The following is a 12,944-nucleotide window of genomic DNA, read 5'->3' as shown; positions in this document are numbered from 1 at the left end:
CCCTGTGCAGGGAGAGAAGTCATGCCCAGAGCTGCTGCCATTTGCAACAAGGCCATCACGGCTCCCACTCGGCTGGTGCAGGGCCAAGCCTTCTCCTGGGGGTTCATCCGGAGCAGCACGTGCCTCCACCCTGAGGAGGTCAGGACAAACCTGCCGCAGGCCCGCAGCAGAGAGAGATGCCAGCTTGACCCTTTCACAATGACAGCAGGATAAAGGTGAATTTCCTCCATCCCTGTTCTCGTTCTTCAGCGGCAAATGGGGCCACGGTTCAGTACAAGCCTCTCTTTTGGGTCAAGCTCCCTGCCTCCATTCTTCTTGGGGCACCTTCCTGCCTGTTCCACCTTTCAGCTCCTCTGCCCACTGCTTTGGCAGCAGAAGCCAAATGCCTGTGAGACCCCACCTGCTGACAAAACCCGTCCGCCTCTTCCCTGGGCAGTGACGCTACTGCCGCACTTGGCCCACCCTGCCGCTAATGCCCTTTGTGGGCTAAAAGGCCTCAGAAGGTGAGAGGACAATATCGGAGCTGCCTGTGAACTGCTGGCTCAGGGGCTGGTCAGGGCCACCGGGCCTGCTGTTTGACTGAAGAAGGCTGAAATGCCCACCTTTTCCCATAATCCAAAAAGCCTTAGGTGGAGGAAGTTAAGCCATGGAATAAAAGACCAAAATAAACAGGTAGTGAAAGAGAGGCAGAGAAGCAACCATGTGCTTAGGGCTGAGGTGACTGTCATCCCAGCATTCACAGGGGGAAGCCAATGTGCAACTGCTCCCCACTTCCGAACCCATCTCACCCCGCCCCATCCCTCAGTCCCACACAGACACCTTTTCTGTCTGTAGCTCAGACCCGCTCTCATAGTTTCTCCACCCAGCGAGAGTGCTGAGACAGAGAAAGAAGTGCTCAGAGGCCAACGCTGGTGCCAGATCCAGTGGGAACTTCTCCACCACTCAGCGTGGTCCTTGTAATGGGTCCATTCCTGCTCCATCTTCTTCAGGCTGGCGGGCGAGAAGCACAGTGGTAAGGAAAAGCCAAAGCAAATCACACAGTGGGGGGCAATTAAATACATGAAAGCCTGGAAGATGCGGATGGATAGAGACACTGAAGCACATGCGGTGGGCAGCAAGATGCTCTGGCCACCAGCACGCAGGGCGGCCACTACCCCACAGTCGAGGCTGGCCTTACTGCAGGGAGCCACAGCCAGAGCAGGGCAGCCCCAGCCAACGGGAAAGCACGGGGGGAACAAGGGGAATACTGCGGTATATCATCCACTAAGCTGTGGGCTCTGCAGTAAAGAAGGTAACTGTTCTGGTAGAAATTTGTGCTTTAATATATTTTTGTTTGTTTGTTTAAAACAAGTTCCCACTTCCCTGAGGAAGCCCTGTCCAACATTCCCAAGGAAACATGGGGGTGTTTTTTTCCTCCTTCATTTGCTCTTCGCATTTCTTCATTCCTATTTTTTGTCTTTCATTCCTTCTTTTCTGTGTTTCTGTTTCTTTGCTTCGTTCCTCTCTCTCTCTCACTCTCTCTCGTGCACGTGCTTGTAAAAAATTTTTGTCTTTATTTTTTATTTTTGTTCTAGACATTATGACTTTCTCAAGGAGTGCTCCAGTTCTGAACCAGATCCCTTTGCGTGGTCATGCCTGTCAGTCTTTGGTAACATACGGACACTTTGGTGTGCCAGTGAGGAGGGGAGGAAGAGGAGCACAGGTGGCTGAGTAGGAAAGGAGCAGGAATGTCTCGGTCTGAAGACAGGAGCGCTCGCTTGCCATCATCTGAGCAGCACGTAAAGGAAGAAAGTCAATGGGCCATAAAGACAAGGACTGTGCAGGGCCGGGACACCGCTTCCTGGAAGAGCAACCGCTGCCAGCCGAGAAGAGAGAAAAAGAATTAGTGATGGGATGGATCCAGACCTCATCAAACAAGCCAGCGCACATTAGTGTCTTAGCCTCTCCTCCCACTCCCAACCACAAAGCACCTCCCAGATCTATTGGAAGATCTTTCCAGCATTCCCTGAATATTCTCAAGGCTTCCCAAAATTATTTTGCAATGCAGGAGAAAAGGTTAAATCTTAGTTACTTTTGCAATCCAACCCTCCTTTCTTCCCCAGAAGATTCAACTCAAGTCAAACAAAAGGTTCTGCTTGTGTTTTGGTTACAGCTTGGCCATCCTAGGCTGAAATAGACTTTTAACTGCACCTGAAATATTGAAATTTTTAGGGTGTTCTGACTATTTTGATGTTTTGTTTCCTCCTTCACCTTTGGAGTTAAGAAAATTGCTGAGAGTGACTCTGCCTCAACAAGGTTTTTTTTTTCCCTCAAAAATAAAGAAGACAAATTGAATCTTGCTCTAAAGTGCCTGTCTGGCTCTGCTTTGCATACACTGAAGATCTGTTCTCCTGCCCACCTAAGGCATGTTACCAAGACCATAGGCAGGACAAAGGCATCAGGCACACCGGTGATTCCCACTCAAGGACTAATGTCTACATATTGCTTTGCGCACCTTGCTACAGCTTCAACCTCTGGTGCACCTCAGTGAGAGTGGGATCATCTCCATTTCTGCAATGCTGGCACCAGGCTGATGTGGATGGACTGGAAAGGGGCTGGTGGGATTTAGCTCAAGCACCCACTGTCAAGATGAGGAGGGAGGTGATATACAGTTTGGTTAGCTTGCTCCCATCCTGCATGTGCAATAAATGCCCTGCCTGGCTGTGCCTCTCTGCTCCAGGGAGCAATGGGAAAAAACCCAGCCCTTCCTGGCTCCAGGCCCCAAAAGGCATATTTTATTCTCTGGAGAAGGACTGACTTAATACTGCAGGGGCCCTTGGAACCTGCAGAAGGTCTTTCCCTTTCCAAAGCTCCCATATCTAGGGTTTCCAGGAAATTAGATATTGCAGAAGCCTTTAGCTTCTTGGGGACGACACCCCCAACCCAACTGGTACAGACTTCAGCATGCTGGTGTCTGGCAGCACAGTCCCTACAGGACCTGGTTGTTCCTTTTAGCTCTTGCTAATCACAACTACAAAGAACAAATTCAAAAACTCCTGACAAATACGAAGTCCTGACAGCCCTTCCGCTGATGGAGTCAACCCATCTTGTTGAGTCCCACCAACAGGTCAATGTGCTCTGCAATTAGCTGCACACCCTTAGCATGTGAGTGCATGTATGCGCTCCCACCATCTCGTTTTCCTCTGAGGCATGCACACTCTCACCCTTATTTGGTCCAATTGGCTTCCTTGGACAGTCCCCCTTTTTCAGAGTGACATCATCGATAGCAATGTCCCCCTCGTAGCTTGTGCCCCGGACACCTTCAAAGATGATCTGCAAACAGAGCATGGGACAGAGCCCAGTGTGAGACTGCAGCTGCAGAGGACCCGTTCCCTTTCTGCACTGCAAGGCTCTGCAGAGTTAAGCAGGGCATAGACCAGATCTTATCAGGTCCCCAACCGAATGATTTCTCCCTGTTTCATTGGATGTGGAGAGCTGGACTCCACTGCTTACGGGACCAACCCCTGTGTGTTAAGCATCTGTAGAGTAATAAATGAGCATGGAGAGCTCTAGTTTACTAAATGTGGTGCACTAACAGCCCAACCAATACTAAATAGCGCTCGCAAGAGTAACAAAATTCTTATTTATTATTTTAAAGTACCCAAAAACACACTGGGCATTTTGCCACAGTACCACAACTTACCAGCCTGCACAGACCCAGCTCTCACAAACAACCCTACAACAGCAAAGTAGGATGGGCAAAACCATCAGCAATAAAACATCCAGTAACAAAGCAGTTCACTTCCTGGGTACGTATAAACAACCCAATGAGCAGATACAGAGGGCCCAGTTCATATTCACAGGCTGTCTACAGTCCTAAACTGGGGTAGGGGTGGGCTCTTGCAGCACATGCTACAAGAAGCCTCTGACACTCAAAGTCACTTTACACCAAGAGGCCAGCATTGGCCAGCTGCTCAACACCAACACCTGTCACACAGACCTGGTACCCGAAGGAGCTCTTTGACAAGCAGTTTCCAGACGAGCAATTATCAGAAAATGTATAGTGCCAAACTGGTGCCTGCCCATAACAAAGTTGGATGGCTTCAGACAGAAGCAGATTTGATTTCTGTGCATCCACCAAGCTCTTGCCTTGCCCCAATGACCCTGGGGGTGGAGAGCTCCCAGTGCCTTCTCCATGCCCAACCAGCCCCTGTGCCACGGAGGCAGATGTCTGCTGAGAAGTCTCCTACAGCCCACAGCACATGGACAGGACAGGTGGCAGGTGGCTCCTTGGTTGTGGACCTGACTTACCTGAAAGGGCCCGGGTGGGTTGATGGGCACGTGTGCTTGCTGCCACATGTTTCCCCGGTTCCCACTGAGCGACCAGACCTGGGTGTCGATGGCTCGCTTATTCCGCACGCGAACTAGCAGGTTCAAAGAGCCTGTAAGAGAGAAACCGGGCGCTGGCATGCCAGGGCATGCAGGCAACCCTGCCTGGCATAGCTCTGGGGCTCAGCCACGAGCCACAGCTGCATGCCCCAGCCAGCCCAGGGACAACCTGCAGAGCCCCAGTGGTAACCTCTGGAGGGAACCAGCTTTCTCCTGGGTTGATGGGCAGGTACCACTGGCAATGTTTCATCCATCTGGTTGACCCAAGGGAGAACATAGACCCAGATGAAGATAGAGAGGACAGGATGAGGAAGAAACAGTCTGTAGCACAGCTGGCATGGCGCAAGAAGGCAGTGGCAGAAATGCTAGCTGTGAGGGACCCCCAGAGGCATCCCATCCAACCTCCTGCTTGAAGCTGTCTCCAGCTCTACATGAAGGCAGCATGGCTTTGCTTGGCCAAGTCTTGAAATCTCTTGAGGAAATCAACTTTTCCTAATGTGCAGTATGAACCTCCATCACTAGCAGTTGTGGCCACTGTTCCCTATTATATCGTCTAATACCACTGATAAGATTTTGGCTCTGTTATCTTTGAAATTGCCCTTCTAACAGCTTGGGGCCAAGGGCTGACAGTAGCCTCCTCTTTGCCAGAGCAAGTCCAGCTCCCTCAACATCTCTTCCCCAGGACTTCTGCCCCTGGCCTTTGGCCATTCTGAGTGCCCTCTGTTGGACCTACACCAGTTTCTCTATATCCCACTTGAACTGGGGAGCCCACAACACGTTTGCCTCTCCCCGTTAACACTAACCCCTGATGTATGCTATGCAGCTTATAGCCCTCTCCCTGCCCTGGCCCTGGCTGTCAGCTGCAGGAATATGACCTGTGTCCTCAGTCACCACTTGCCCTGGAAGCAGCCTTGGAGCGAGGAGCCAGTCGTTCTTTCCTAGCGTTGGGTGGCGTTGCCTCTACCACACTGCCTGTACCATCCCAATCCGTTTTCAGATGGACACAAAGACTCTGTGAATCAACACTGAGTTCAAGTTCTTTCAAACAAAGCAATTCCCCAAAGCTTTCATCTGCCATTAAACCAAAACCAAAGCCAACAAATCTCAATGCATTTCTAGTTCTCACTTTGAAAACAGAGTCACAACCCCCTACCCTCCACCCACAAATCTCCACCTGTCTTCCTGCAGCATCTTTTTAGTAATCCTCTCAGCTGACTTTTTTTTTCCTTTTTTTTGTTTCAGTGAAAAAACATTTTAAAACATTCACTCAAGGTTGACTCGAAGCACTTTTTCTCTTTTTTTTTTCCAGTTCAGCTGGCGAACGAAAAAAATCAATCACAACTCTAGTCATGCTGTTGCTCATCAGTGTTTCTGGTCTCTGTACACAGACATATTACACCTGAGAGCAGAGAGGCAATAATAACCCTTACTTATATGTCCATAGCCTGTCTGCACTTGGGATGCTGCACTCCCACCCAGGTATGCCCTTCTGAGAGGCATAAGCGAGAGGTCAGGGGAAGAGACAGGGAAACAGACTTTCCTACATAATCTCCTTCCTACATGATTCCCTGAAATTCTTCATTCTTGGCACATCAGCCTTGCGGGCACTGTGTGAAGGACAGGGACCTGGAAGTACCCCCATCGAGCACCTGGCTGTCAGAAAATGAGAGATACATCACAGGGAGTTCAGAGATGCATAATAAAGATGATAAAATGTTTAGATTCTGAGTGGCTGACTTACAAGAAAAGGTTAAAATTGTGTATAATTTAGTGAACTGAGAAAAGAGGGGCATGCTGTTGCCTGGAAATATTCAGAAGTGTTAGCACTAAGGCTGGCTGAGAAAACTAGATGAAGGCCGGACTGGACAGGGAGAGCATATTCAATTCCCTTCCTCAGTGGTACCCATTTTGGGGTACCACGACCCAAAATGAAGATTGAAATAACTTGTTTCTCTCTCTCGAGACCAGCTGGCACTGCATGACCTTGGGGAGACAGAGGTAAGCAAGAGGGATCTCCTTCCTGGAAACATGGTGCCAAGGATGAGAGAAGTCACTACGGGAACCTCCCTCTGGCACTGGTTTTTTGGTGTTCTCCCTGTCCTCTGGAGCTTCCTACAAGGGAAAGTCTTTCTAACACGGATACCTAGTCCTCACGGAGGCCCTTGACCAAACTGATGGCCTACACAGGAACTACATAAACCCATAGATCAATGTCAACAGGAGTATGTTCAGAGCAGCTAATTACAGACGCCAGAGTTGGTGAGGTGAGGGATTGAGAGGGAATGAAGAATTAATATGAAGCTGCTAGCAAGCAAGAATTAAAAACAACTGCTGTCTATTCTACCCTCATTTGGGGACTTGCAGCTAGGATCTGTCATGCAAGAGCCTGCCTGAGCAGGCAGCACTGGGACAAATCAGGCAGCAAATGAACTTTGATGCCCTAGGAAAAAAGCAAAGGCGAGAGAGAAGGAGACCCAGAGAAGCATCTGGAATGCAAATTAGTGCCCCAAAAGCACTGGCTGTGAATGCCTGGCCTAAACCCAAACCAAACCTGAGCATATCCTGGCTGACAGCTCCGTGTCCTTGCAACATCAGGAAAAAAGTTTCAACCTTCTGGCCCTTGAATTCCCTAAGAGAACAATACTGAATATGAGTAGGCATTCTTCAAAAGGTTTGCAACTGGAAAGCAAGCTCCCTTATCTGCCCACAACATGAAGTGTTTCACCACTCTTGTCTACACACAGAAAACTGAAGGTCAAAACAGAGAAACAGCATGCCCATGACTGTCTTACAAATCATTCAAGAGTTGTGAAGGACAGTCAGATCTAATAGCCTTACCTGCAACTCCCGCTAAGTTACAGAGCCTGCCTTCAGGCAGGGAAAGAACCACACAACCTCCTTTCCCAGTAATGCTGTCACTGGGAATGTATTTCTGGGAGGCATGCCAGAGACTCCAGGACTTCAAAATAAACAGGGATGAAGTCCCTACCCCATTTGAACTAGGTCCACAGTGTTGCAGATGTTAAAGACTGTGCAGATCTTCTATTTTATTCTGTTCTACTGTGTGTCAGTCTGCCACAGGCTGCCAGTCAAATTTAAGGGCATGTAGCCTGTGATGGAGGTATCTGGAAATGAACCTTCAGATCTGAGCTCCAGGCAGAGCCATAAAACACTGCAGTCCTGGACTACAGAAAACTCCAAGTCATCTTTCCAACTGCTCAGAGTTTCTTTATCTCAATCTTTCAGTCTGGCCCTGAAAGCCAACTTTGCGATGGAACAAGTACTGCAGGGCTTTGTGTTTTCCGAGTAAAAGCCTTGGGTTCAGCCCACTGCCCTAAAATCAAATGTTGTTCCAGGATTCCACTTACAGTCATGAAAATCCATAGATTGTCTCAGGAAAAAAAAAAAGGAGATGGAATCAATGTAGATATTGACATCTGCAGCTCTGACCTCTGGTGAATTCACACCTGCCCACACCCACCTCCACGCAATCTAGCAATACCTATCTCATGCCTTACTATCTTCACTCCCTGTGTAGCATTCAGCATGGCACACAAGTTCAGACCAAACCAGTCACCTGATGCCTGTAAGATGCCCCTCCTGGAGCACAGACTATATAGCCAAATCCCACTTTGCAAAAGGTGGCCAATGCACGGTCCATGCATGTTTGGGGTGTGAGGAGCCCACTCACAGCTGTGAACTGACTCACCATGTGATCGTTAGCAAACTGCCATTACCTACTTTTATCTGCCAACATGATAAGATGATGATAATCAGGAAGGATAGTAAGACTCACTCACTTAGAAGGGAACTCAGAAAGACAGCAAACATTTTACGAGACCTAAGAAAGAAGACAGGAAACAGAAGTGTCTAAGCTCTTCTGCCTTTCCAGAGGTAACAAACTGAAGAAGAACCAAAGTGGGACCTGCTTTCCAACCCCCATGCCTCCATCAGTGGAGATGTGAAAAGCCCATCTGGGACGTTCTCCAGGGCCAGCTGTTGCAGCCACCCCTTTTGCCTGGTTTTATACTACAGTCACACTCAGTTTCCTGTATCAGAGTACAAATCTAGATGGCCAGCTTTGTTACTTATTTCTGTCATCATCACCCCTTCCCCATCAGATGTGTCTGGCATCTCCTAGGGGCACCTGTTGATCAGGCACATACAGATACAGACCATCTATCTGCTGCAGGATCTCTCCAGCTGACCAGAGACAGACAAACACAAGGGAAATCCCAGGACACCAGCAATCCTGTTGTTACCTCTCCCCATACAAGGCAATCTTCACATTTGTCTTGTAATCTGTATTATCCCTTCTTCCCAATCAAAAGGGAGAATAAAGGCCAGCGAGGAGTGATGAGGAATCAATTACAGGCAGAGTGAGCCGTACCTTCTGCTGGCTGCCTTTAAGACCAGAGCTGGCATTTCAAAAGAGTGCCACTCACACAAAAGAGCACCAGCTGGGCTGCCAGATAGAGTAGCCCAAGGGATGCCTTTAAATGTCACCTTCTTACAACAAGAAAAGGTCTTCTCTCAGTTTCCACAGCATGGGGACTTCACTGCTGCATTGAATAGTACTGTAGATCTGGAAAAGCCAGTGTAGGCAGCACCGGGAGGGAGGCTGGGTCTGTGAGGGCAAGGCCGTGTGCACAGTCCATGCGGGATGGCAGAGAAGGCAGAGGCTTCCTCAAGAGCTCCCCGTGGGGCAGCTGGGGCTGTGAATGGAGGGTGAAGGGTGGGGAAAGGCTGCTGCCTGCGGAGGTCGAAGCACAGCTCAGTTTACCAGGCTTGGATGGAGGGCAGGCAGCTGGAGCGGCTGGGAAGTGAAGGGAGGACGATGCTGCACACTGAGGGACAGGGCACTGGGCCAAGCACAGCAGAGCTCTGTGGGATGGGTAGGGAAGGCTGTCGGGATACACAGCCAGGAGCAGGGCTGGCCGCAGGCGCGCACACAGCCTGGTTTCACTGCAGCTCCCCACTGTGCTCCTGCAGCATCCTTGCTCTGGCATGAAGCTATCTCAGGAGATCAGCTGTCCATGAGAAATCCTGGCTGCAGACCCAGTTTAGGTCTGGCACCCAACTGGGAATCCAGGGCTGAAAGCCCCTGTAGAAATTCCCACAACTGCAGGCAAGACAGATTGAGGTAAGAAGAAACTGATTCCTGGAGAGAGATGTCCAGTGGCTGGAAAGAGACGATACACAGTGCAGAGAGGACTCAGATCTTCTATAGCCTGGTGGAGTCACCTGCAGACCTAATACGAGAGCTAAAACCAGGTCAGGGAGAAAAGAGCTCTTACCTTTCTAACAGGGGCTCTGACCACTTCCTTAAGTGTGGCTGAGTGTAACACCACTGATCACAAACTAAAAGCCCAAAGCTTAGTGCAGGCAAATCCCAGGAGAGAATGACAGTCCCCAGAAAGAATCTATTACTGCTCATAACCCTTACAACAAACACAGGTCTCTCTTCCTCTCTCATTTAAATGGATGTTAATGAACAGCAGTCAGCATCAGGCTGGTGTTCTCAGTTACAGCGCTGTGGGGGAAAGTTACTGCTCTGAGAGCTAGAAAGCAGGGGGTGGAAAAATAATCATAGCACAGGTAGAGATGGAGAAATAATATCAGCTTGTACTGACTCATAATTTCTAGGAATGTAAGTTGTCTTCGTGCCATGATAGGATGTATTTACTCTTTCACAGTCTCTAATGATGCTTCATCCATTAACATATGTGGAGTAAGACAATTAAAACCTCTTGGCTGCTTTCCACTCCTGATTACAGAAAATTTTATCTTGACACGCCTTTAACTGATCCCAGCTTGGTGTGCAGGGTCCCCTGTGTTCAGTCACAAGGTCACTGCACGGACCCTTTCCTGCAGCCACTGCTTCAGTCACTTCAGAGTGGGAGGGTGCGGAGAGCACATCAATAGCGAGAAAAGAGTCTTGGGCAGAGTTTGGAAAGCACCACTATTCCACCTCTACTCATGAGGCATCCCCATCAGCTTTAGAGAGGCACTGAGCACGTTCAGTGCTGTGCCACAGGCTGGCTAATTGCTATGGGACATTCTCTTTCTGCTTCATTACGGTGGGGAGGCTATAAGGAAAGGGATCAGGGGAATCAAAGCCTCCAGTTCCCTGCTGTGGCTGGGACTTTCTGCGGATATAAACAGCAATATGATAAGTTTTGATTGGCAATGTTTCCCCTACAGTAAACCTGTGAAAATTACTTATATGTGGCTACAGGGAATTTTCTTTGGATTTTACTGTGGATTTAAAAAAATCAAAGAAACAAACACATTTCCACCCTTGACCTCCTAAACCACCATCAAATGAGAATGGGCTTGAAGCAATATCCCCTGACATGGCAAAGCCAATTGCACAGATTGATCTATGATCCATCACTATCTGACCTGTCTGGCATGCATATGAATTTTGGGATGGACAGAACGGTCCAGCAGAGCAGCAACAACACTACACTGCAAAGAGGCAGAGTGGACCCATGGCTGGACCCATGGCGGGGACATGCTGTGCGGAGGGGACCCTGGGGCATGCAGGCAGTGGGGTGAATGCAATGGTAAGGTCATGTCTGCCTCATGATGAGGAATGCAAGTGCTGACGTGAGGAAGGCAGACAAACTACAGCTACAGCTCCTTCTCTCCAGCATATCCCCACCTGTCTGTGTACATGGAGAGCAGATGGTGATACGGTAAAAGCAGACTTGCAATGGAGCTATGCTTGAGCTCCTTTGCTCATTTGATCCATGGTCTAATTAGAGAAAGCGTTGGCATAGAAAGATGAATGATACAAGACTTCCATCTTTGATGCAGTATGTATGGAACAAAATCCTGCCACTCCCTTTCATGGAAAATTCCCACAGAGGTTGTTTGTGACCAATAACAGGCTTTCTATGTGTGGACAACAGGATGTGGTTTAAGGAATTCGAAAAAGGGAGAAAAAAATCTCCACAGACCACAACATTAAATTTATGCTATCTCAGAAGAATAAAGGCCCATCCAATATGCAGCCAAAACAGAGTAGAGGGAGGGTATGGAGTCTGGCGTTTAAAAGACAAGAATTGGGAGTCCTCGGGCTTTTTGCCAACTTCACATCTGATTATACCATCTTACTTAATCACATCCCTTTTCCATACTTAAACATTTTGTAGGTGATAATGTGGACAGACTATGTCCATCCCTACAGGACAGATGGGGTGCCTGACTCTCAGCCCCAAGCCCAGCTGTGTTTTCACAGCCCCTAAACACTGCTGTGGGCAGCAGCTCTGCTCCCATGTGCCAGCTCAGCACGCTGGCCCACAGCCACCTCAGAATCCATCGTGGCAATTCACAGCAGATCTGACCATGGGATCATGCTAGGAGCAGGTTCCCTCTGCTTATCACCATGGTCCCACCTGCCTTCAGTTCAGACACTCAACCTAATAGTGACCTAATGGTTTCCCCACACCTCCTGGAGACCTCTTGCCTTCTGTAGGCAGAGGGAAGCAAGCAGGCAGGATGGTGCCTATCACTATCTCAGCTGGACACGTGCTTGTTTACAGCCCAGTAAAACAGAAAACAAACATGAGCTGAACAAGTCTTCAAACACCTGCGCCCCAGCCCAGCATGGTGTGGGGAGTGTGCATTCAGCCTACAGGGACCAGACAGCCTCTCCAGAGCTTGCTCTTCCCAGCCCCAGCTCAGGGGACACAAATACTTTTCCAGAGAGGTGGTCACTGACCCACTCCAATGGGACTAGGAAGCACCCAGTAATTCCAGTGTCAATGATGAGAAGGACTTCAGTGTGTATGCCCTGCTCGCTTACTGAGCAAGATGGTGCTTGAGCTGCCTTCCTGGTCTCTTTGTCCCCTAGCAGCCCCAAATGTGCCAAGCCCTGTTCCTGCATGGTGACGCTCCATCATGAGATAGAGATGTCCCCTGGGGTTCATCCTGCCTTGTTACAGCCCCCTCTGTGCTGCTATATGCAGCACAGTGTCAGAAGGCACTGCCTGGATGCAGAGAAGCTCTCACTTGCTCTGTGTCCTCTGTGCCATGATAATTCATGCTAATACTCCTGCTCCTTGTGTGACTCCCTCCATAACCGGTATGTGTGATAATTTCCAACACCTCTGTCCATAGAGCTCTCTACACAGAGAGAGAGAGTCTTCCTCATCGGATTTTCCACTCTTCAGGAAATACCATCAGCCCCAAAAGGGAGGATTTTGCATTACAAGAAAAATCATATATTTCTTGGAAATAGATAATTGGTTTATAGTCCAGACCTGCCTCAACAGCTTGTTTTTATTCAGAGATCCTAGTAAAGGGTAAGGATGGGCACCCTTACAGACCTCCCCATCTAAGAAGGAGAGGATATAGCTATGGAGAGGAGTTTTCCTGGACATTCTGAGCAGAACTCCATCTCTAGAGACTGAGAACAACCTGTACCACCCCTTATCTAGGGCTTGCCCTTTTGCTTCTAGCAAGGATCCCCCGCACAGAAACACACCCAGGATGTAGCCTGCCTGATGTCACAGAGCAGGATGAGATATATCCTGATCTAAATGCAGTTGTGCAACTCCTCTTCTATC

General features: G+C 49.0%; 1 protein-coding gene across 2 annotated transcripts in view; it reads right to left on the bottom strand.

The window, feature by feature from the left end:
* Positions 1 to 1,317: 1,317 nt before the first annotated feature.
* The window catches only part of MDGA1 (MAM domain containing glycosylphosphatidylinositol anchor 1), a 141,969-nt gene continuing 130,342 nt past the window's right edge, over positions 1,318 to 12,944 (bottom strand). For both annotated transcript variants that reach the window (XM_086744311.1, XM_086744312.1), the window contains exons 15-17: positions 4,291 to 4,421; positions 3,204 to 3,312; positions 1,318 to 1,855 (exon numbers count right to left, since the gene is read on the bottom strand). In XM_086744311.1, coding sequence (XP_086600437.1) covers positions 1,764 to 1,855; positions 3,204 to 3,312; positions 4,291 to 4,421 — 332 coding nt within the window. In that variant the 3' untranslated portion in view covers positions 1,318 to 1,763. The remainder of the gene's footprint in view (positions 1,856 to 3,203; positions 3,313 to 4,290; positions 4,422 to 12,944) is intronic.

Source organism: Chlamydotis macqueenii, chromosome 3 (genome assembly GCF_036417535.1).
Source record: "Chlamydotis macqueenii isolate bChlMac1 chromosome 3, bChlMac1.mat, whole genome shotgun sequence".
In the NCBI taxonomy this organism is placed as follows: Eukaryota; Metazoa; Chordata; class Aves; order Otidiformes; family Otididae; genus Chlamydotis; species Chlamydotis macqueenii.
The sequence above is the reverse complement of the archived record's forward strand: the minus strand, read 5'-3'. Positions and strand labels throughout refer to the sequence as shown.